The 26,345-nt window shown below is 40.4% G+C and overlaps 1 protein-coding gene across 3 annotated transcripts in view; it reads right to left on the reverse strand.

Annotated features, from left to right (window-relative positions):
• Positions 1-26,345, reverse strand: part of CPEB1 (cytoplasmic polyadenylation element binding protein 1) — a 116,857-nt gene that overhangs the window by 87,713 nt on the left and 2,799 nt on the right. For all 3 annotated transcript variants that reach the window (XM_032264807.1, XM_032264804.1, XM_032264805.1), the window contains exon 2: positions 1,296-1,470. Coding sequence is in view for 2 of the 3 variants with exons in the window: in XM_032264804.1 (XP_032120695.1) it covers positions 1,296-1,470 (175 nt within the window). In the remaining variant the exon portion in view is untranslated. The remainder of the gene's footprint in view (positions 1-1,295; positions 1,471-26,345) is intronic.

A 26,345-nucleotide genomic window follows, 5' to 3' on the forward strand; every position in this document is an offset into this window, starting at 1 on the left:
AAATCCACATATACTCAAGTCTTGCAGTTGGTCCTGAGGAACCCACTTATACCAGAAAAGTCAGCCCTCCATGTATGTAGGTTTCACATCCCTTGAATACTGTATTTTCCATCTTTGAAAAACGTGCATAAACGTGGACCTGCACAGTTCAAAATAATGTTGTTCAAGGGTCGACTAATTATCAGTCTTTGTTTTGAGAATTGCCATTGTCGCTAATTTTTTTCAAGGTCCATTTTTAAATATTAAAAATTATATTCTTTCATCTAAAATAACTCAAAAAGGCCAGGCGCAGCAGCTCACACCTGTAATCCCAGCACTTTGGGAGGCCATGGTAGGTGGATCACCTGAGGTTAGGAGTTTGAGACTAGCCTGGCCAACATGGTGAAACTTTGTCTCTACTAAAAACAACAAATTAGCCAGGCGTGGTGGTGGGCACCTGTAATTCCAGCTACTTGTGAGGCTGAGGCAGGAGAATTGCTTGAACCCAGGAGGTGGAGGTTGCAGCAAGCCAAGATTGCGCCACTGCACTCCAGCCTGGGTGACAAGCAAGACTCTGTCTCAAAAAAAAAAAAATAAAATAAAATAAAAAAGAAAGAAAGAAAATATAAAATAAATAAAATTACTCAAACAAAAAAACTTCAACATTCTTATAATGCGTTGCAACTCCCACAAAAGATTATTAAACACCGCTAGGACATCTGCACCTCCTTGGAAAGAGTCAACTTCAGGAGATGCTGCCCTCTTAACTCCACTATTACTTGGAGTATCCAATAGATCATGAAAACTAAATGTGTGCTGACTCAGGTTTAAGAGCTGGTAAACAGTCCAGAGCTATACTGTCCAATGCAGTAGCTACTAAACACCTGAAATGTCCATGATGAGATATGCCTGTAAAACAAAAAAATCTCATTAATAGTTTTTTAATTAAATGTTGCCATACTATTACATATTGGACTAAAATATTAATTTCATCTATATTTTAATTTTAATATGGCTACCAGAAAATCTATGACATATGTGATTAACATTATATCTCTTTATATAAATACTCTTGCAACCTGTGGCCTGTTCTTTTTCCCCCCAATCTTCCTATGTATCATAAAGTAGATTTACACATCCTAACCAAAGGCAGTCTTCACCCAGACAGGCATTCAATCCATAAATTAAAAACCCAAGTGTTGCCATCAACTCAACATCATTCTTCACAAGCTTTCCAAGGAAGACCTCTTACATCACTACCTAGAAGCTGATATGTACAGATCCCTAGCATATTCAAGTTTTCAAATCTAAATCACCTGGCAAATGATCATGAATTCCTCGGTTTACAGGTGTAGTGCAGACTCTACTGAAATCCAGAGAATTATCCAATATGGCATTTATCCTTCGAAAGATATTGGCATTGCTACATGTGGAGAGAGCAGGTGCTTCCTGGTTGTCCCAGCAATCTTTTATCCTTCCTGCTTCTTCTTCCTAGACATAGGGAAAAAAAGATATTTAGGTTTTCTATACTCCTTTATGACACTTTGTACCCCCTTCTCTCCACACTATGAGTTAGATAAAGTAGGAAGGACTTAAGTATCTTGTTTATACATTAAAATAATAAGTGTTTACTATGAGCTAAGTACTCAGAACTGTAAGAAAAAAATAACCATAATATTCTTGGCCAATTCTTGGAAAAAATTCCACCAAGGATACTATTAAGGAAGCAAATCAAGCACCAGGATTTAGGGTAAGAAGAGGTAGGCTAACTTATACTAGTTTTCTACAAATATAGTCAGGTTTATGATTAGGACTGCCTTTATCTAAAAAGCTGCTAGCATCTGGGCCTTACGGAAAAAGATAAACACCAGCTGCCAGCCTTTCAGCTATACAAGAAGAAGATCTGGACAACAAGAACCCTTTTTCTGGATTGGTTCCATTGATGTCTTGTCCCTGAAGTCAGGAAGTACCTTGCCAGGAAGGGACTTGCTTATATAGTAAAACACTTAATGAGTGTTTATGATGAGCAAGGTACTCAGAAGTTCTTTTAATATTGAACAATGCCCCAGGCCACCCAGAATGCTATGAATTTAACAATTTAACAAAGAGGTATACATGCCCCAAAGTACAACATCTGCAAGTCGGCCTCCAGATTAAGGGGTTGTAAGGAACTTTAACGTTCATTACACATGCTACTCTATGGAAAGGATTATTAATGCTGTGGAAGAGAACCCCAATAGAGAGAACATCATTAAAGTCTGGAAAGATTACACCATTGACAATGCCATCATTGTTGCAGAAAAATCCCTGAAAGCCATCATGCCCCAAATCATAAAATCCTGCTAGAGAAAACGGTTTCCAGATGTTATACATGACTTCACAGGATTTACCACAGAGCCAATACAGGAAATCATGAAAGAGACTATAGATATGACAAAAAAGACTGAGAGTGAAGGTTTACATGGACCTTGGAGAAAACCGAGAGTTAACAGGCACCATATCAAAGGAATTAACACAGACAATTTGATAGAGATGAGTGCTCCAAACCAGTGCCAGACAAGGAAGATGATGTTGAAGTACCAATGTCAGAAAACAAATTGACATTTGATGATCTGGCAGAAGGGTTCCAATTATTCAAGACTGCTTTTGACTTCTTTTACAATATGTACCCTTCTATTATACAGGCACTGAAACTAAAGCCAATGGTGGAAGAAGGATTGGTACAGTATAGAAACATTTTTACAGAAATGAAAAAGCAAAAAGTGACACAGAAATTACGAATTATTTCTGTAAAGTTACACTGACTGTGCCTGCTTCTCCTTCCATCCCCTCCACGTCCTTCCACCTCTGCCACCCCTGAGATAGCAAATAGTTATACATAACTAGATACACAGCAAGACCAATAAATCCCTCCTCTTCCTCAGCCTGCTCAACGTAAAGACGGCAAATGTGAAGATCTTTATGATGATTCGCTTCCACTTAATGAACAGTAAATATATTTTCTCTTTATGATTTTCCTAGCAACATTTTCTTTTCTCTAGCTTACTTTATTGTAAGAATACAGTATATAATACATGTAACATACAAAATATGTGATCATCTGTTTATGTTATTGGTAAGGCTTCTGGTCAACAGTAAGCTATCAAGTTTTAGGGGAGTCAAAGCTATACACAGATTTTTGACTGTAGGGGTTGGTGCTCCTAACTCCCGCATTGTCCAAGAGTCAACTGAATTAATACTCAATGAATTGTACATTAAAGGTGAACTTTAGGGTATGTAAATTTTATTTATGTCAATACAGCTGTTTAAAATTTTTTTTCTGCTGTTTACTGGCTGTGTGATGTCGTAGTTACTTAACCTCCATGCCTCAGTTTTCCCATTTATGAAATGGAAAAAAACTTTTTGATGACATATGTAAAGCATTTTGCATGGCATACAGTAGCTATTTTTGTATCTGAAAACATTAATTATTAAATACTGGTAAGTACCAAGAATGGCAAAGCACCCAAATTGATTAAGTTATACAATTCTATGTGGTCATTGCAAGGACATACAACTTTGTTAACTGGCATGATAAGATGGATAAGCCATTAATGAATGAAAAAAGAACTCATACACGTATACACACACACACACACGTAAATGTGTGTTTATATATATATATACATATACATATACATATTCTTCACTCTAGTCTCCCTCACTCTCCACATCCAATGCCCAACTAAGCAATGAAATAATGGTTGACAGAGTTTTGTTTGTTTGTTTTTCCTTAAGACAGAGTCCCACTGTCACCAGGCTGAAGTGCAGTGGCTCGATCTTGGCTTACTGCAACCTCCGCCTCCCAGGTTCAAGCAATTCTCCTGCCTCAGCTTCCCAAGTAGCTGGGACTACAGGCACCCACCACCCCGCCCGGCTAATTTTTCTATTTTTAGTAGAGACAAGGTTTCATCATGTTAGCCAGGATAGTCTCGATCTCTTGACTTCGTGACCCACCCACCTCGGCCTCCCAACGTGCTGGGATTGCAGGCGTAAGCCACCAGTGCTTGGCCAACAGATTGAGTCTTTTAAGAGGAGCCTGCCTCATCAGTTCTATCATCCTCAATTATCTTGGGGAAAACAAACAAAAACACACCAAGTAAAAAAACTGGCACTTAATATCTCATAAGCTGTTCACATCAAAACAAAACAAGAACAGGCCTGATGTCGCTTTGTTTAGCCAACCAAAATCCAAGTAAGCATGAGCATGACCAGGAGAATTTACAGTTTTATCAACTCTGCAAGATGACCTTAAAGGGACCAACTTGAGCCTCATAACAGCCTCAAGTTCTTCAAAAGACTGGTATCCTTTGCAAACTGTTAAGAAGACCAAAACACACAATCCTACAAGGTTGTTTTCCCAAGCTCTCTAGAGTGGCTCCATTGAGAATTGTTAAATCCAGTGGCACACAACACCCTTTTCACAACCGTAGATTTCTAAGATGATTCTCAGCCTCACAAAAGCAACTTCATAAAGGCTAAGATGCAAATATTTACAATTTGCAGAGAGGAGGTCTCACTGTGTTGCCCAGGCTGGACTTCAAAGTTCTAGGCTCAAGTGCTCCTCTCACCTCAGCCTCCCAAGTAGCTGAGACTATAGGCGTGTGCCACTGCCTGGCGCAGTCTACATATCTTAAGGCTACACACTTCATTCTTCACTGCCTAATAAACATTAGCCAACTTACTGCTCTCTATAGTGAGCACCCCAAGGAGCAACAGATTAGACATGGACTAAATCAAAATTAAGTTTCGAAGTTTGGAAAAAGAACTTTTGGGAGGCTAGGATGGGTGGATTGCTTGAGGCCAGGAATTCAAGACCAGCCTGGGAAACATGACAAAACCCTGTTTCTACAAAAAATACAAAACATTAACTAGGTGTGGTTGCACATGCCTGTAGTCCCAGCTATTCATGAAGCTGAGGTGGGAAGAATGCTTGAACCCAGGAGGCAAAGGTTGCAGTGAGCAGAGACTGTGCCACCATATGCCAGCCTGGGTGACACAGCAAGACTCTGTCTCAAAAAAGAAAAGAAAAGAAAAAGAACTAAGACCTGATCCTGTAAACATCCATAACACAAACTATGGTGTGCTGTAAACATACATTGTCCTCTGAGCCAAGATGGCTCAGAGAGACAATATGCCTGGAAATGGGGATAAAGAGGAAGTTTAGAAGAACACAGAGAGCAAAGAGGCATTATCAAAAGTGGTCCAGTGTGGTACAGCGTTAGGTATAGGAGGGGAGAGAAGATTGGAAAAGACTCATATGCCTAATTAAGGAGTCAACATGGTCTTTACAATACACAAAAATTAATCTCATTTTTATTTATTTACTGTAACAATAGTACCATATATATGGGTTCCAGATCCCGGCCACATCTAAAGGCAAGTAAATAAAAAAGAGAGTCAAGGGAAGATCCAAGATGGCCAACTAGGAACAGCTCAGGATTGCAGCTCCAAGTGAAAGCGCCGCATTTCCAGATGGATTTTTACTGCCCACAGACCAGGAGATTCCCAGGTGGAGGAGCCCCACGGGTTGCCAGCACAGTTGCTTTGGCCGGCGTGGCGGTTCTCCATACAAAAGACAGTGGGGTCCAGGTGCCCTTTTAGCTGGCAATTAGAGCCCCGGGAAGGCAGAGTCGCCCATTTATCTGATTAAAAAGGGGACTGAAACAGGGAGCCAGGCCAGGAGATTCCCGGGCAAAAAAAGCCCCACAAATCTCAGCAGCGCAGTGAGTCACCACACGGGAAATCACACAGATCCCGGCGCCTTTTCAACAGATGACTCAAACACCTGGGAGAGAGTCCACCATTCAACTAAAAAAAAAAGGCTGTGAGGCAGGGAGCTAAGTGATCAGGCTCAGCTGGTCCCACACCCACAAAAAACAAAACAAACAAACAAAAAAGACCCAGCAATTGGAAATGCTCTGGGTTGAGAGTTTCACAGCAACCACAGCTGAACCCGGGATGGTCAAGCTCTGTGGGGGAGGGGCGTCCGCCATTATCGAGGCACTCCACCACTATGGAGGTAGTCGGCCATTGCTGAGGCAACCTGCCGTTACAGAGAGAGCCTGCCATCACAGAGGTGGGCCACCATTGCCGAGGCAGTTCTAACTACACCCATATAAACAAGACTGCAGGGAAGTTCACACGGCAGCTGGGCAGAGCCCACAGTAGCTCAGCAAAGCCTCTGCAGGCAGTGACTAGCCTGCCTCCTTGCTGGGCAGGGCAGCCCTGAAAAAAAGGCAGCAGCGCAATGGAAACTCATAAAGTCCTAACTCCCTGGGACAGAGCACCTGGGGAAAAAAAGGGGTTTATGAGTTCTTCTGCAGCAGACCTAAACGTACCTGCCCAGCAGCTCTGAATGAACAACGGAGCTCACAGCTCAGAACTTGAGTTCCTATAAAGGACAGACTGTCTCTTCAATCAGCTCCCTGACCCCCATATATTCAAAGAGTCACCTCATAAAGGAGAGATCAGACTGACATTTGGTGGGTATCCTTCTGAGACAAAGATAGCAGAAGAAGAAACTGGTAGCAACCCTTACTCTTATGCAGCTGCTGCAGGTGATCCCCAGGTAAGCAGGGCCTGGAGTGGATCTCAGCAGTCCTACAGCAGAGGGGCAAGACTGTTAGAAGGAAAACTAAGAAACAGAAATAACTTCATCATCAACAAACTGGACATCCACGCAGAGACCCAATCTGAAAGTCAGCAACTACAAAGACGACAGGTGGATAAATCCACAAAGATGGGAAGAAACCAGAGCAAAAAAGATGAAAACACCCGAAACCAGAACACTGTCCTCCTACAAGGGATCACAACTCCTCACCAGCAAGGGAACAAGGCTGGATGGAGAATGGGTGTGATGAAATGATAGAATCAGGCTTCAGAAGGTGGGTAATAAGAAACTTCTGTGAGCTAAAAGAACATGTTCTAACACAATGCAAAGAAACTAAGAACCTTGAAAAAAGATCTGAGGAAATGCTAACGAGAATGGACAACTTAGAGAGGAATATAAGTGAATTGATGGAGCTGAAAAACAACACGAGAACTTCGTGAAGCATGCACAAGTTTCAACAGCCGAATTGACCAAGCAGAATAAAGGATATCAGAGGTCGAAGATCAACTCAATGAAATAAAACAGTTAGGCAAGATTAGAGAAAAAAGGGTAAAAAGGAATGAACAAAGTCTCCAAGAAATGTGGGACTATGTGAAAAGACCTAATCTACGTTTGATAGGTGTACCTGGATGGGACGAAGAGAATGAATCCAAGCTGGAAAATACTGTTCAGGATATTATCCAGGAAAACTTCCCCAACCTAGCAAGGCAGGCCAATATTCAAGTCCAGGAAAAACAGAGAACACCACAAAGATATTCCTCAAGAAGAGCAACCCCAAGGCACATAATCGTCAAATTCACCAGGGGCAGCCAGAGAGAAAGGTCGGGTTACCCACAAAGGGAAGCCCATCAGACTCACAGCAAATCTCTCAGCAGAAACCCTACAAGCCAGAAGAGAGTGGGGGCCAATATTCAACATCCCTAAAGAAAAGAACTTTTTTTTTTTTTAGACCATACAGAGTAACTTCCCAGCATTACCATGGCATTTGTAAACTGTCACGGTGCTGGTGGGAACGTCTTTAGCAGGTTAATGCATTAAAATTAATGTATAATGAGCAGTGAGGACCACCAGAGGTTGCTTTCATCCCATCTTGGTTTCGGTGGGTTTTGGCCAGCTTCTTCACTGCATTCTGTCTTATCAGTGGGGTGTTTGTGACCGGTATCTTGTGCCAACCCCATCTTCCTTTTTTTTTCTTTTTTTTTTTAAAAAAAAAGAAAGAAAGAAAAAATAAAAAAATAAAGAATGAAGGAGAGGAAGAAAGAGGAAGAGGGAGAGAGAATGGAAGTGTTGCTTTATTGCCCAGGCTAAAACGCAGACTAAAAATGGGTATTGAAAGCCTCTTTTATACCAATAATAGAAAAAGAAACGAACTTTCAACCCAGAATTTCATATCCAGCCAAATTAAGCTTCATAAGTGAAGGAAAAATAAAATCCGTTGCAAACAAGCAAGTACTCAGAGATTTCATCACCACCAGGCCTGCTTTACAAGAGCTCCTGAAAGGGGCTCTACACATAGAAAGGAACAACCAGTACCAGCCACTCCAAAAACATACCAAATGGTAAAGAGCATCAACACAATCAAGAATCTGCATCAACTAACGGGCAAAACAGCCAGCTACCATCAAAATGGCAGGATCAAATTCACACGTATCAATATTAAGCCTAAATGTAAATGGACTAAATGCCCCAATCAAAAGATACAGACTAGCAAATTGGATAAAAAGCCAAAACCCATCTCACATGCAAGGATACATAAAGGCTCAAAATAAAGAGATGGAGGAAGATTTACCAAGCAAATGGAGAGCAAAAAAAAGCAGGAGTTGCAATTCTGATCTCTGATAAAATAGACTTTAAAGCAACAAAGATCAAAAGAGACAAAGGAGGACATTATATAATGGTAAAAGGATCAATACAACAAGAGCTAACGATCCTAAATATATACGCACCCAATACAGGAGCACCCAGATACATAAGGCAAGTTCGTAATGACTTACTAAGAGACTTAGACTCTCACACAATAATAGTGGGAGACTTTAACACTCCACTGTCAATATTAGACAGATCAACGACACAGAAAATTAACAAGGATATCCAGGACTTGAACTCAGACCCGGAACAAGCAAACCTAATAGACATTTACAGAACTCGCCACCCCAAATCCACAGAATATACATTCTTCTCAGCACCACATCACACCTACCCTAAAATTGACCACATAATTGGAAGTAAATCACTCCTCAGCAAATGCAAAAGAACGGAAATCATAACAAACAGTCTCTCAGACCACAGTGCAATCAAGTTAGATCTCAGAATTCAGAAACTAATTCAGAACCGCCCAGCTTCATGGAAACTGAACAATTGGCTCTTGAATGTTGACTGGATAAACAATGAAATGAAGGCAGAAATAAAGATGTTCTTCGAAAACAACAAGAACGAAGACACAATATACCAGAATCTCTGGGACACATTTAAAGCAGTGTCTAGAGGAAAACATATAGCAATAAATGCCCACATGAGAAGCAAGGAGAGATCCAAAATCAACACCCTATCGCCAAAATTGAAAGAGCTAGAGGAGCAAGATCAAAAAAACTCAAAACCTAGCAGAAGACAAGAAATAACTAAGATCACAGCAGAACTGAAGATAGAGACACAAAAAAACCTTCAAAGAAATCAATAAATCCAGGAGCTGTTTTTTTGGAAAGATCAAAATAGACCACTAGCCAGATTAATAAAAAAGAAAAGAGAGAATAACCAAATAGATGCAATAAAAAATGATAATGGAGCTATCACCACAGATTCCACAGAAATTCAAACCATCTCAGAGATTATTACAAACAACTCTGTGTACATAAACTAGTAAACCTGTAAGAAATGGAAAATTCCTGGACATTTGCCTCCTCCCAAACCTAAACCAGGAAGAAGTCAAAACCCTGAATAGACCAATAACAAGGGCTGAAGTTGAGGCAGCCATTAAGAGCCTGCCACCCAAAAAAAGCCCAGGTCCAGATGGGTTCACAGCTGAATTTTACCAGACATACAAAGAGGAGCTGGTATCATTCCTTCTGAAACCATTCCAAATAATCCAAAAAGAGGGAATCCTTCCCAAATCATTTTATGAGACCAACATCATCCTGATACCAAGACCCAGCAGAGACTCAATGAGAGAAGAAAACTTCAGGCCAATATCCATGATGAACATAGATGCAAAAATCTTCAACAAAATACTAGCAAACCATTGCAACAGGACATCAAAAAGCTTATCCACCATGATCAAGTAGGATTCATCCCAGGAATGCAAGGCTGGTTCAACATACGCAAGTCTATAAATGTAATTCACCACATAAACAGAACCAAAGACAAAAACCACATGATTATCTCAATTGATACAGAGAGGCCTTTGACAAAATTCAACAGCCCTTTATGCTAAAAACCCTCAATAAACTAGGTATTGACGGAACTTATCTCAAAATAATAAAAGCTATTTACGACAAACCAACAGCCAACATCATACTGAATAGGCAAAAACTGGAAGCATTCCCTTTGAAATCTGGCACGAGACAAGGATGCCGTCTCTCACCACTCCTATTCAATGTAGTACTGGAAGTTCCAACCAGAGCAATCAGGCAAGAAAAAGAAATAAAGTGTATTCAAATAGGAAAGAAGGAAGTCAAATTGTCTCTATTTGCGGACGACATGATTGTATATCTAGAAGACCCCATTGTCTCAGCCCAAAATCTCCTGAAACTGGTAAGCAACGTCAGCAAAGTCTCAGGATACAAAAATCAATGTGCAAAAATCACCAGCATTCCTATACAACAATAACAGACTTAAAGAGAGCCAAATCAAGAAGGAACATTCACAAGTGCTACAAAGAGAATAAAATACCTAGGAATACAACTAGCAAAGGATGTAAAGGACCTCTTCAAGGAGAACTACAAACCACTGCTCAATGAAATAAGAGAGGACACAAACAGATGGAGAAACATTCCATGCTCATGGTTAGGAAGAATCAGTATCGTGAAAATGGCCATACTGCCCAAAGTAATTTATAGGTTCAACACTATCCCCATCAAGCTACCAATGACCTTCTTCACAGACCTGGAAAAAAACACCTTAAACTTCATATGGAACCAAAAGAGAGCCCACATAGCCAAGTCAATTCTAAGCAAAAAGAACAAAGCGGGAGGCATCACACTACCGGACTTCAAACTATACTACAAGGCTACAGTAATCAAAACAGCATGGTACTGGTACCAAAACAGATATAGACCAATGGAACAGAACAGAGGCCTCGAAGGCAACACAACATATCTACAACCATCTGATCTTTGACAAACCTCACAAAAACAAACAATGGGGAAAGGATTCCCTGTTTAATAAATGGTGTTGAGAAAACTGGCTAGCCATGTGCAGAAAGCCGAAACTGGACCCCTTCCTGACACCTTACACTAAAATTAACTCCAGATGGATTAAAGACTTAAACATAAGACCTAACACCATAAAAACCCTAGAAGAAAATCTCGGCAAAACCATTCAGGACATAGGCGTAGGCAAGGATTTCACGACCAAAACACCAAAAGCATTGGCAACAAAAGCCAAAATAGACAAATGGGACCTAATCAAACTCCACAGCTTCTGCACGGCAAAATAAACAGTCATTAGAGTGAATCAGCAACCAACAGAATGGGAAAAATTTTTTGCAGTTTACCCATCTAACAAAGGGCTGATATCCAGAATTTACTAAGAACTAAAACAGATTTACAAGAAAAAAACAAGCCCATTCAAAAGTGAGCGAAGGATATGAACAGACACTTTACAAAAGAAGACACACATGAGGCCAACAAACATATGAAAAAATGCTCATCATCACTGGTCATCAGAGAAATGCAAATCAAACCTACATTGAGATACCATCTCACGCCAGTTAGAATGGCGATTATTAAAAAATCTGGAGACAACAGATGCTGGAGAGGATGTGCAGAAACAGGAACACTTTTACACTGTTGGTGGGAGTGTAAATTAGTTCAACCATTGTGGAAGACAGTGTGGTGATTCCTCAAGGACCTACAAATAGAAATTCCATTTGACCCAGCAATCTCATTACTGGGTATATATCCAAAGGATTATAAATCATTCTACTATAAGGACACACGCACACGAATGTTCACTGCTGCACAGTTTACAATAGTAAATACCTCGAACCAACCCAAATGCCCATCGATGATAGACTGGACAGGGGAAATATGGCACATATACACCATGTAATATTACACAGCCATCAAAAACGATGAGTTCATGTCCTTTGTAGGGACATGGATGAACCTGGAAACCATCATTCTCAGCAAACTGACACAAGAGCAGAAAATCAAACACTGCATGTTCTCACTCATAGGCAGATTTTGAACAATGAGAACACATGGACACAGGGAGGGGAGCACTACACACTGGGGTCTGTTGAGGGGAAATAGGGGAGGGACAACGAGGGGTGGGGAGTTGGGGGGAGATAGCAGGGGGAGAAATGCCAGATATAGGTGAAGGGGAGGAAGGCAGCAAATCACACTGACACATGTGTACCTATGCAACAATCTTGCATGTTCTTCACATGTACCCCAAAACCTAAAATGCAATTTAAAAAAAAGAGTCTTAGAAGGAGACCACCAGCAACTACATGAAAGGTAAGTGGCAGAAAGATTAGTGAGAAAGTACCACTGTAGGGGTCAGGTGCAGACTTGGGAGTCTTGGAGAAAGGTATTCCTTAGGAGAGGAAGGAAATCTTACTATTTCAAGGAGCCTGAAAAAAAATCTAATTTAGGAATATGTCTGGCCACCCTGATCCACTCCTGATCCTGTTGGGAAAATACACAACTTCCAAAATCAAGGCAAATGGTATCTGACATGCCTCTCTCCCCTTCTCTCATGTACATCAAGCCAGAGCTCTAGTTTAAGATGACTTTATAATTAGAAAAGTGAATGAGGTATTCAATGTATACTCCAAACTGTATGATCTCATAACTACCAATGTTTGCCTTAACCAACTTAGAAGGAAAATAAAAATCAAAACCAGGACTGTCAGATGGGGAACAGATCTACTACTTCCTTTGTGTACAACAGGAATAAAAGTAGTACCATCTTATAAGACTTTTTGTGAATTAATGCACCTAAAGTTACTTAGCATAGGTCCCGGCATATAATTATGTGCTGAACCAATGAATACTATCAGAAGTATCATTATTGTTATAGCAGGTCAGAGGCCACCACAGGGATCCCTGAGGAAGGATCTATTGGCTCACTAAGTGAACCGAAGACCTACGGCAACGATTTCTCTGAAGACTCCAGAACTTCTATTCCTGGTACCCCATAACTCTTCCTAATCATTTGGACTTAAAATGCTTAATTAAAAGACAACAGATATGATTTAAATAGACCTACCTAAGGGCTGAATCCACTACAGTTCAGTATTCCTCATCTGAAACGCTTGGGTCCAAGAAGCGTTTCAGATTTGGATTTTTTGGATTCTGGAATATTTGCATATACATAACAAGCTATTTTGGGGATAGTGTCCAAGTCTAAACACAGAATTCATTTTTCATATACACTTTATACATATAGCCAGAAGGTAATTTTATACAGTTTTTGTTTTTTGTTTTTTTCCTGAGACGGAACGCACAGGTTAGAGTGCAGTGGTACAATCTTGGCTCACTGCAACCTCCACCTCCCTAGTTCAAGTGATTCCCCTGCCTCAGCCTCTTGAGTAGCTGGGATTACAAGCTCGCACCACCATGCTCAGCTAATTTTTTTTTTTTTTTTTTTTTTTTTTGTATTTTTAGTAGAGACAGGGTTTTACCATGTTGGCCAGGCTGGTCTCTAACTCCTGACCTCAGGCAATCTGCCTGCCTCAGCCTCCCACAGTGCTGGGATTACAGGAATGAGCCACCATACCTGGCCAATTTTATACAATATTTTTAGTAATTCTCTCCTTGAAATTAAATTTTGACTGTTTTAACTGTCACTCCTCAAGAATTCAGGTGTGCAGTTTCTACTTGTGACAACATGGTGGTGCTCCAAAAATATCAGATTTTGAGGCATTTCAGATTAGGGCTGCAGAGTGTGTGTGTGTGTACACGTGCGTGCATGTGTGGTGTGTGAATACATTCTTTAAGAGATTGGGTCTTGCTCTGCCCCCCAATCCCCAGCACAGTGGTACAATCATAGCTCACTGCGGCCTTGAACTCCTGGGCTCAAGCAATCCTTCTGCCTCAGCCTCCCAAGTAGCTGACAGACATGTGCCACCATCGCCATGCCCAGCTAATTTTTTTTTTTAACTTTTTTTTCCCCCTAAGAGGTCTTGCTATGTTGCCCAGGCTGGTCTTGAATTCCTGGACTCAAGCGTTACTCCTGTCTCAGCCTCTCAAAGTGCTGGGATTACAGGCATAAGCCACCATGCCTAGCCAATACTGATCCTTTTAAACTGCCTAGGTTAAATGAATTCATAGTTGCTCATTTTCAAAACAGACACCAGCTATCCACCCCATACTCACAGACCCATTTACTTTGTGTAGTCTATCTGAACTTTCATCAATGTATAGATCAGCATTCAGACCAGTGTTTTGCCATGAGAAAAAATGTTCTCTTGGTTATTCTACTATTACCTGACAATTCCTACTCTTATTTTCGGCATATTTTGCCATAAAGTGAGATCATTTGTAGCTTTTTTTGACCGTTGGTTGGTCTTTCACTGTCAAGGGGAAAGAAGGCTTTAAGATAAATCAGAGACTTAATAGAACCCAAATTTTAACACTACCAAAAATCAGGAGTCAACAGGAAGAATTACTTAGCAATGCTAGAAAAGAAAAACAAATTTAAAAATTTTAATTTAGGCCGGGCGCGGTGGCTCAATCCTGTAATCCCAGCACTTTGGGAGGCCGAGGTGGGTGGATCACGAGGTCAAGAGATCGAGACCATCCTGGTCAACATGGTGAAACCCCGTCTCTACTAAAAATACAAAACATTAGCTGGGCATGGTGGCGCGTGCCTGTAGTCCCAGCTACTCAGGAGGCTGAGGCAGGAGAATTGCCTGAACCCAGGAGGCGGAGGTTGCGGTGAGCCGAGATCGCGCCATTGCACTCCAGCCTGGGTAAAAAGAGAAAACCCCCCTCTCAAAAAAAAAAAAAAAAAAAAAAAATTTAATTTAAAAACAATTGTTTAATGTGATGATATAAAGATAAATGGCCTCAAGATAAAACTAGTTCTAGCTATCTAACTATTGTTACAAAAAAATGGATTTTGGGGAAACTCACCTAATACAAGTTATTTTGAGACACCGTTTCACTCGTCACCCACGTTGGAGTGCAATGGCTCCATCTCGGCTCACTGCAACCTCTGCCTCCCAGGTTCAAGCAATTCTCCTGCCTCAGCCTTTGGAGTGGCTGGGATCACAGAGTTGACACTCCTACCATCAAACTGTTTTCCTATAGCCATGATCCTCAACTAGGACAACAAAGGTGACGGAGATACTCTGAAGAAAAGCATTTCCCTACTACATAATGGAAAATCCTTCCCCTCCTCCTCCTCAAAACTGGGAATCATTGTTTTGAAAAGCAGAAAGAACATAGGCTTTGGAATAAAACACAAGGTCTACCACTTAGGTATCACTCTGAGGCTTGGTTACCTAAAGGTATTAAAAAAAAAAAAAAAAAAAAGGCGGGGGGGGTATAGCACCTACTTTGCAGACTTTGTAGTAGTCAGAAATACATAAAGTACATGGATATGCTCAATAAATAACTTATTAGTGACAGATGTCCAATTACACACAGGTTATTAAATTATATCACTGTTACTCAGAGGCATGTTTTCATCTTATTCCTCCTAGCCAAGTTCTACAAGAAGCTTATTTACTCATTTTAGCACATAACTGTTTTTATTTTTTTCCCCATCTGTGGTTCAGAAGTTATCACTCATAACTTTTTCTTTAAAAATATGAACCCACACTATGTAGATATGTTTGCTAGATAAATAAAAAAAACCCCAAATTTATATGTATTTGTATAGAGGAAATGTACGATGGTCTAATTTCGAAATCTTGGCCTTGCCTTTAAATATCATACTCCCGGGCGCGGTGGCTCACGCCTGTAATCCCAGCACTTTGGGAGGCCGAGGCAGGTGGATCACGAGGTCAAGAGATCGAGATCATCCTGGTTAACATGGTGAAACCCCATCTCTACTAAAAATACAAAAAATTAGCTGGGCATGGTGGCATGTGCCTGTAATCCCAGCTACTCAGGAGGCTGAGGCAGGAGAATTGCCTGAACCCAGGAGGCGGAGGTTGCAGTGAGCCAAGATCATGCCATTGCGCTCCAGCCTGGGTAACAAGAGCAAAACTCCGTCTCAAAAAAAAAAAAAAAAATCATACTCCCAAGACCCAGCATTGTGATGGGATGACCATTCTGGCAGCTTAAAATCCTGATTTGGGGATACTCACTTGTCGTAAATGAATGCCAACTACCATCTCTGGGTTGATTTTTATTCACTTTGCCTTTAGTCAACTACATAATACCAACCCTGAAGACCCCTTCAAGACTATTACTATTAATTATGTACAACTGATTCCTTAAAAGCCAGTTGAGAAATTTATAAAAGACTGTTTTGAAGGGCCCAAGGTTTATGCACTGCTCCAGATAGAGTTCTAAAACTGGGGTCCCATGGATTGGAATGTAGTGATCCTCCTGACAAAAATGTGTTCATGCTAAAAAACATTTCTAAAATATTTTTTTAGTTTAATCAGATGTTTTTTTAAACACATTGGTCTTGAACATTTAGACTTTTTAAATTAAGCCAGAGGAGCAGAAAGTAACATACTTAGATGCTCCAAAGGACTGGTTCTGCTGAGATGTACTCTAGCAATTTGCCTTTTTTTTTTTTTTTTTTTTTTTTTTCCTTTTTTTGAAACAGAGTCTTGCCCTGCCGCCCAGGCTGAAGTGCAGTGGTATAATTTCGGCTCACCACAACCTCTGCCTCCCAGGTTTAAGCAATTCTCATGCCTCAGCCTCCCAAGTAGCTGGGACCACAGGCACGTGCCACCACACCCACCTAACTTTTATATTTTTAGTAGAGATGGGGTTTTGTCATGTTGGCCAGGCTGGTCTCAAACTCCTGACCTCAGGTGATCTACCCCGCCTGGCCTCCCAAAGTGCTGGGATTACTGGCATGAGCCACCGCCCCCAGCCTGCCTTTAGTTTTACATTAATAAAGCTAAATAAAATTTCTATAGCATGGATCCTCAGTATTTTTGGCATACTCTTTATTACAATTTTGAAGAGCCTTATATGAGCATCCATTTAGAGAAATGTCACTCAGACCACAGATTAGGAAATACTACAGCTTCCCAGGAATAAGTTTTCCTTACGGAAGAGTATTGTCTTCTAGCCAAATTTCTATTTACTTTAGTCACCAGCTCACTCAAAGCCAAGTTTTGGCTCTACTTTAATGACTCTATAGTTTACTGACAGATGCTTCTCTGTGTTTAACTTTCTCCTTCATGCGACCTCACGTCTTCTATGCAACAATGTCCGGAATAAAAATTTATCAGATTGGTCCATATGAAATTGTCAATATTTTACCTTTTTCAACCAATAAAATGGTAATTTCACATAATTCAACCTAATATTATTTCATAAATGCTGACGACCCACTAGGTTAGATGTTGAGATTACAGATATACATATAACAATCCTTGCCCTCAGGAGAATTAGGTAAGAAAAAGAAACAAATCTTGTTAAGTAGAGACAAGCACAAAATACTACAGAAGAGAAGAATAAATCGAGGTGTCTAAAATGGTTTCACAATTCAGACATTTTGGCTAGAGAATAATGAAAATGCAGAATTTCAGTAAGCAGGCATGAGAAAGAGCATAAACACCCAGAGAATAAGCACAGAGCGGATACAGAACACAGTAAATTCAAGAAAAGGAAGTAGTCCAACAGGGCTGTACAGGACAGTTCATCAGGATTCAATGAGATAAAGGTACAGGTCCAACCTCCTTCCTCTATCAGAAAGATAAATCCATCAACAGATACAAGATCTCCTCTACTCTTCCTGCATCACCTGACTTTCCTCTCTTCTCCAGTGACTCCTTCAGTTTGTATGTTCGAGACACTTTCACCTTAAAAAAACCACCACACCTTCCTTGATTTAAAATACCCTCCCAATTCACTGCCATCTTTCTTTTGCTATTCTACCAACCTTCTTGAAAATATGTGATCTTTAACCTCCTGTTCATCCTCTCAGTCCACAACATCCTGCTAAGCACTATGATCTCTCTCCTTCCCCCAAAAGACACTGAAGAATTGCTCCCAAATTAATGACTTTAGCTGCCAAACCCAATTAATACTTCAAGTCTATCTTACTCTGCATCTTTCTGAGATTTGACCCTTCAACTATTCTCTACTCAAGTGAGGAATCGCTTTCTCCTGGCTCTCCCTTTCCATCTCTGGTTATTCTTCAGTTTTCATAGGGTACATCTACTGTCAGACATTCTTTTTGCTCTATTAACTCAGTCTGGAAGAGGATATACTACAACTTCCAGGACAGATTTATGAGAACATTAGAGAATATTTCAAACCAAGACAGCTCAAGAATACTGAAAGCACACGGTCACTTTAATTGTAGCTCTCATTACTTACTAGTCACACTGCTAACTGTATGGACTGTTAGCTCACCAAATTAATAAACTATAAAAGTCCTTCATAACCTGTGTCTCAGCAATGTCCAGCACAGAATCTGCTGCATTTGCAGGCACTCAATACAGATACCACATGAAAGGCAGCCCCTTATAATACTCCTGTCACAGGTATTTTTACCACCTCAATCATAACCTCCATAAATGGAAGTAACTTCTTTCTTAAGCTTTTAGAACATCAAGAGAAATATTCATTCAATTCTACCTCTTCTGTCAAAATTCTCAGCCACTAGTCATTTTGGGATTTGGGGTTTTAAGTTTGGACCACGGACCATCCCACATTGACAAAAAACAAAGGCTCCATAGTTGTCTCAGAGCTGTTCCCTGACCTGGTCTCTATCATCTCTCCATATAATGCTTCTCAGGCTGCCTTGATGGAGAAGAAAGAGGGAGCTTCGAGTCTGCGATTCTGATTTAAGCCCCAGTGCTCTATTAACTGGGGAACTCTGACCAAGATTTTCAGTTTCTCTAAGCAGGTCTTTTTCTTTGTAATCTGAGAATGACAGGGTCTTATAAATTCTCCTGAGGAATTTAAGAAACTAAAGGCTCTGGACAGTTGGTCTACACAATCCTACTCTTGCCCTCACCAATTTGACATAGATTCCATTACTATCCTTTTTCTGCAGTTACTGACAGGGTATCCTACTTCCTATTTAAAGAGCGATTTTGGAGTCCATCTTTTCTCATACCCCAAGGGCCTCCATGTCAGTTATCCCTGCCACACTTCTCACACCTTTGTAAACATGATCAGCTCTCTCCCACGTTTAGAGCTTTCCTTAACCCTGCGCTTCCCTCTAGTAGCCAGCCTGTCTTTCCCTAGCATCCACATCAGCCTTCCATACACAGTACCCCATCTCTACTGCCTCTACTCATCTCTTTAATCCTTGAAGGCAAGCATCAAATGCTTCTCTCCCTTTCCACACATGCTACTCTGAAACACTTTTTTTCAAACCAAGTTCACTGTGCCTTATCAAATCCTATGGACATACCCTGAGACTTTTAAGAGGTCTTCATTACTGTTCGGATGGTCCTACAGGATCTTTGAAAAGTACAAATTTAATCACCTACTCCAGAGGGCAGTGGTCCACAAACATTTTGGTCTCCTTTATACTCTTAAAATTACTGAGGTAATTTTAAGCACTTTGAATTACTCAAGAGCTTTTTGTGTAAGTAGAGCATATCAATATTCACCCATTAGAAATAAAAGAAAAAGGGCAGATGGATCATTAAAAAAAAACTATTACATATTAATACAACAATTTCCCAAGACAAAAAAAATTTAAGGAGTTGCAATGACATTTTTGCAAATCTCTTTAGTATCTGGTTTAATATAAGACGGTGGGATTTTCTGATCTGTTTCTCATTTCTTGCCATGTGTTGCTTCGGTTGAAGTATATGAAGAAAATACAGTCTCACACAGATATGTAGTTGGAAAAAGGAATATTTTAATATCATTTTCAGACAACTGTGGTTATTCTTTAATACTACACCAAAATTCTCAACAAATGGTAACTTCTTAAAGATTAGTTAAAACATGAAATCCGGAACCATATGTACTCTTCATATGCTGTTACATTAAAACACACAGGTCAAGCTTGTATTTTGGATGGATCTTTTACTCATATCTGTTTTTGTATCATATGTTAGTCATTTGACAAATACTGGCTCACTGAGTTATGCAAATATAACAAATGTTGACACAATAGTTAATAGTACCAGCAATCTCATCAGGAGTCTTTAAGTATTGGGGCAACTGTTAAGCTCACGAGGTGGGAGATAAAGGTCTTCCAAATTTTATCACTGACAAATATAGTGAGTTATTTCTCATGAAGTGACTGGCTTACTTTGTTCATTTTCAATAAAATGTCTGCCAAATACCCAAAGTTGAATAACCATAGTGTGTCAGTTGTTCTAGTGAAGAAAAAAAGGTTTTCCAAGGAAAAAAAAAAGGCTTATTCTTGAAACTCAGTCATATAAACACTTTCCTTGAGATAATCATCGTACTTGGATATAAAGCAAAAGTACTTTATGCTGACTTCTCATTTGTCACACAGAATATTAAAGCATATATTCAAGGACCAAGATTTAATGAAATTAATTTTACTGCTTCCTCAAGGACATTTATAAGTGACACTGGCTTTTTTTTTTTTTTTTTTTTTTTTTATTCAGAGTTTCGTTTTTTCACCCAAGCTGGAGTGCAGTGGCACGATCTGGACTCTGCAACCTCCGCCTCCTGGGTTCAAGAGATTCTCCTGCCTCAGCCTCTCAAGTAGCTGGGATCATAGGTGCCCACCACCACATCTGGCTTTTTTCTATTTTTAGTAGAGACAAGGTTTCGCCATGTTGCTCAGGCTGGTCTAGAACTCATGACCTCAGGTGATCCACCAGCCCCAGCCTCCCAAAGTACTGGGATTACAGACGTGAGCCACAGGTCGTGGACTTGACACTGGCTTTTTTCTAGGAATGTGTAGCATGAAGAATACAATGATTGCTACTACAGTTTAATGGCATTACCCTGATTCCTGGTAAGTGCTAGCCAGTTTTACTCACCTCCACCGCTTTTGCACTATCAGTGCAAATGTCAACACAGTGGGGTGGGGGCGGAGAAATCAACTCATGTACTAAAATTACAGAAATACTTCTGACTTTGTGGGCCTCTTAAAGGGTTTTTGTGACCACTAGGCATGCAGAGACCTAAGTTGGAGAAATGCTGTCACAGAGTAAAGGCCAAGTTCCTTACCAATAGCACATAAAACCCTTCATGGTCTGGCTTCATCTTAGTGGCCAAGTTAGAGCCCTCCTAGTCTAATCCTACTTTACTCTATTGTGTGTTCTCCTCTCAATTAAAGGACACTAGTTACAAATGTGTATCTTGATCAAGTTTCGCTTATCTGTATATACAGAAGCAACCACCACACACAGGAAGATACAGAACATTTCCAACACTCTGTAAGGTTCCCCTGTGCCCTTTCCCACTATCCCCCAAAGAGTTTACTATTCAGGCTCCTTTTGTTACCAATTAGTTTTGCCTATTTTTGAACCTCTTACAAATGCAATTATGTAAGTATTCTTTTGGGTCTGGCTTTTTTTTCCCCATTTAACTTAGTATCTGAGATGTCTACACACTAAAGCATAGAACAATAGTTTTTATTATTGTGCAGTACATCATATTAATAGATGTGGAGAGATCACAATGTATTTATCAATATTTCTGCTCAAGGGCATACAGAAAAGATTTAAAGTAACAGGTCTAACTGGGCCATCTGAGAACCTAAATTTTGAGTTCCCACCATTCCCTCAACTAAGTGACTTACTATACCCAAAATGGACAAATAGTAGGGTTTATGCTAAACATCAGCTTTCCTCCTGGTCTGGAATTTTGGTACATTTCAGGCAGAGGCTACCTATTTACCAGCACTCAAACATACACAATCTCTTTCTCCTCTCTCTCTCTCTCCTCTCTCCTCTCTCTCTCTCTCTCTCTCTCTCACACACACACACACACACACTATTCTGGCTCGTGACATTTTACATATGTTGTCAGTTGTGGGGGCATTAAACTATATCCCGTGTAACTCCCCTGGGAGAAGAATACTGGAAGCATGTACCAGACTTTGTCCCATCTGCTTTTTCCCTTTGATGGTTTTTCTCTGTATCCTTTAGCTTTAAGATTAGCTATGAGTACCACTATATGCCGAGTCCTGTGAATCTTCCTAGTAAATCATCTAATTTGGACACTGTCTTTGGGGACCCCTGACACAACAGCTGTTTGTGGTTTTTTCCTATTTTTAGGGACAGGGTCTGGACATGTTGCCCACACTGAACTTGAACTGATAGGCTCAAGGGATTCTCCCGCCTCTGCCTTCCCAGTAGCTGATACTACAGGCGCCACACCCAGACTGCTGCTTCTTCAGATTTTGAATATTATGAATAAAACTGCTGTGAATATTCTTGTGCATGCCTTTTTATACTCACATGTACTCATTTATCTTGCATATAGGAACACAAGTGGATTGCTAGGTCATAGGCTAGTACCCCTTGCACTTAAAATTCTGGCAATATTGTACTCCTAGTTGCCTAACGACAGCCCTGTTTCATACCTCCTTGTCCTTATATATGTTGTTCCTTTTGCCTAGAATGTCCTTCCCATCCCATACACTACGCCTGTTTGGCATAACCTTTTAATCTTTTGCCTGCCTACTATTGATGTTATTTCTGATGAGAAAAAAGAAGAAATTGGTTCTGTTTTTATATCTGCTACATTTAACATACCTCTGATAGATATATGCATTCGGTACTCCAATCAGAAATATAGGTCTTCAGAACAACCAAGGCTAAAGAGCTCAATCTAAAACTTGGTCACACAGATAACTGGTGACCCTACAGGAACACGTGGACCTCCTATATATATAAGGAGACAGGAACTATCCAACAGGGTTGAACTGTGGAGAATGTGGCGTTCAGGGAGAAAAGGAAGCCTGCAAGTACCAAGACAAGTACTAGCCTAGAAATGAAAAAACTTGGGTTCCAGTTCTGTCTCTATCTCCTGCTCACTGTATAAAATTAAGGTAATCCCTTTTCATTCTAAACTTAATTCTCTTAGTCTGTGAAAAAGAGAATGTCAGATTACAATCTGGCTTTGGTGTTAACTCCGAGTTATAGAGTTATACGTAGGAGACAGGTCTCTAACACCTTTTGAGCTTCAAAACAATTCCAAGATTACAGCTTTAAAAAACAAAAACAAAAAGCCTTAGGAGAAAGGGCAGACTCAGGGAAACAGATGGTGTCAGAGCCAGAACCCAGGAGCACAAAGCCAGAATGCAGAGAACACAGATGTTAAGTAGTAAGAGATTAAATGTTCTGAAAAAGGACACAAAAAAACCAACTTACCCTTCAAAGTAACTGCTCTCTTCCAAGAGAGAAGAGCTACTCCCACACTTCAGACTATAGGCAGTGGTGCTAAATGTGTCTGCATGGCACATAAGGCAGCATATTATGTTGGCCAAGAATAAAGAAACCAGTAACACTATTAGTCAAGTTACTCCCACAATCAATAGCTACTTGCAACTATGACCCATTTTTAGCATACAAATCAACCTTTAGACCTGCCCTCTGGGGATTGTCTGTTATCTCAAGGGAACTCAATAGTGAATGCCTTAAATAAATCAAAACAAAGAGTGTTAATGCACTATAATTTAAAAGAACTGTTCCACCATTCAAGAATACAAAAAAAAAAAAAAAAAAAAAAAAAAGAATTCAAAGGTTATCCATTCCTAAGTGTTCTCCTGAACTACTGAAAGTAAAGCTCAACCCCATTCAGTTGGGAATCCTCCGGGGTCCACAATAATAAAAAACACTCCTGTTATATATTAGCATGGCAAAATAATCTGTTAACATTGGGCTTTAAAATGATACCTAACAAAATTCATGGAAATTACATCTACAATGTGAATTTGGCACTCTGAAATTTGGATACTAACTTTTTACTGCAAGTCAGGTAATTTTCCTATGGAAATATGATATATCACATACATCATGCATGTTTTAGTTCAATCTTTTTCAACTAGTTTACTATAATTGAGAAATGCACTATTGGGGCAGGTCCTATCTTCAACATAAAAACTTTCAGAAGATGAGACACTCTGATAAGCAGGAACTAAAAAACAGGCTGCAACAATAGCAGGAAAAAAACTAAAGGCATTTCCAAAACTGCAATGTGGGAGGCAAAGGAAGCAGAGTTCACAATGGCTAAAAGGCTTTAAGAGCCTGAATGAGGCCAGGCACCATGGCTGACGCTTGTAATCCCAGCACTTTGGGAGGTGGGCAGATCACAAGGTCAGGGGTACGAGGCCAGCCTGGCCAACACAGTGAAACCCCATCTCTACTAAAAATACAAAAATTAGCTGGGCATGGTGGCAGGCGCCTGTAATCCCAGCCACTCGGGAAGTTGAGGCAGGAAAATTGCTTGAGCCCCGGAGACAGAGGTTGCAGTGAGCCAAGATCACACCGCAGCACTCCAGCCTGGATGACAGAGCTTGACTCCATCTCAAAAAACAAAAAAACAAACAAAAGAGCCTGCATGGGGGCTCACACCTGTAATCCCAATACTCTGGGAGGCTGAGGCAGGAGGATAGATTGAGCCCAGGACCAGCCTGGGCAACATAGTCAAAACCCATCTCAAAAAAAAAAAAATTTCTTAATTAGCCAGGCATGTCGGTGCATGGCTGTAGTCTCAGCTACTTGGAGGGCTGAGGCTGAAGGATCCGTTGAGCTAGGGAGCTTTAGGCTGCAGTAAGCTGTCATTGCGCCACTGACCCCTCCAGCCTGGGGGACAGAGTGAGACCTTCTCACAAAAAAATGATAATAACAGAATCTTAAAAGGCTTAAGAAATGGTAAAGGGTGCAATCAGAGCTTCTTGGTCTTAATTCGAACAAAAGAAGCAAAATTATCTATATAACTACCTCCACCACAACCTTCAAGTTCAAACCCCTTCCTACCCTTAAGCCTCGGGGGCTTTCTGGCAAATTCTCCCCAAAGTCAGTACAGTTTATATACTGACTCAGAAAAGCAGATTTGCAGAACAGGATAAGATTAGCACAACTACTCCACAGCAGAGAAAATAATTTATTTGATCCCATGATCCTTTTACTGCCCCCACCACTAGCTACTAAAGACAACAGTCTAAACATTAATACCTAGGTGTGGTGTGCATTTCTATCTCAAACTGTAAGCCAGAAGTACAAGCACACTAATTAATTTTCCCTTAAAATAAATGTAACCTTAGAAAATGATTATTTAACTAAGGGACCTGAAACCAATGAATGAGAATGTGTGCACAGACAACACCTAACATTATAAATGTGACAATATTAATACCAGCAGAGAGCTGCTTTAGTCACCTCACCCTTCCCAGCACACTCCACGCCCCCAAATCCACAAACAGTGAACTCATAGCTGAGTGCTTGGCTGGCAAAGGTTGCTAAGAAGCAGCTAGAGGTAAGTAACACTTTAAAGTTTCCATCTTTCCAAAAACTTTCTAGGACACAAGAAAGAAAGCTATCTAGCTTGTGTTTGAATTTGCATTCTCACTGAAAAAAAATTCTTTTGCAAAAGCTCTGAATATGCTTTCCACTCCTTTAAATCCTTGGGAATGCAGCCTGGCACTGTGGCTCAGGCCAGGCACTGTGGCTCATGCCTGTAATCTCAGCACCCTGGGTAGCCGAAGCGGGCAGATAACAAGGTCAGGAGTTCAAGACCAGCCTAGCCAATACGGTGAAACCCTGTCTCTACTAAAAATACAAAAATCAACTGGACACGGTGGTGCATGCATGTAGTCCCAGCTACTCCCACGGTCGAGGCAGAACAATCACTTGAACCTGCAAGACAAAGGTTGCAGTGAGCCAAGATTGCGCTACTGCACTCGAGCCTGGGTGACAGAGCGAGGCTGTCAAAAAAAAAAAAAAAAAAAAAAAAAAAATGGGAATGCAATAGAGGAAAAAAAATGTGTATACCCCTTTACATGAGCAACTGTGGCTGTGTACAATGCTGGAATTCTAAGGTTTATCCAGAATTGAAACTTCAGCCCCTCATTTCTGTGGCAGGGTCATTTTATGCCCTGGGAGCTTATCTTAGAAGATTTTACCACATGCTGTTTTAAAAAAGTTCTTCTTTTTAACCCTTTATTAATTCTTCCTGGAAATCTAAGAAACAGCATTATGGAAATTTTAGCTAAGACAGACAAGGTGAGATTTAGTAAGCACCATTTTACTCTTACAGTTCCTAAAACAAGTATATAACTTCAAATTTGCCTTGCCTCAGACAGAAAAAGTTACTGAAATTTTAACTGTCCTGAAAAAAGGAGTCTTTTGTGTAGAGGATTGGGAGGGTCACCCCCACAGTGGGAGGAGCCTGCCTTCTCCAGACCTCCAGCTCTCAGGATCAGCTAACTGCCCTGACATACATTGTGGAATGATAGACGC

The sequence above is a fragment of the Sapajus apella genome, unplaced genomic scaffold (genome assembly GCF_009761245.1).
Source record: "Sapajus apella isolate SASKATOON/1434 unplaced genomic scaffold, GSC_monkey_1.0 scaffold147, whole genome shotgun sequence".
Classification (NCBI taxonomy): domain Eukaryota; kingdom Metazoa; phylum Chordata; class Mammalia; order Primates; family Cebidae; genus Sapajus; species Sapajus apella.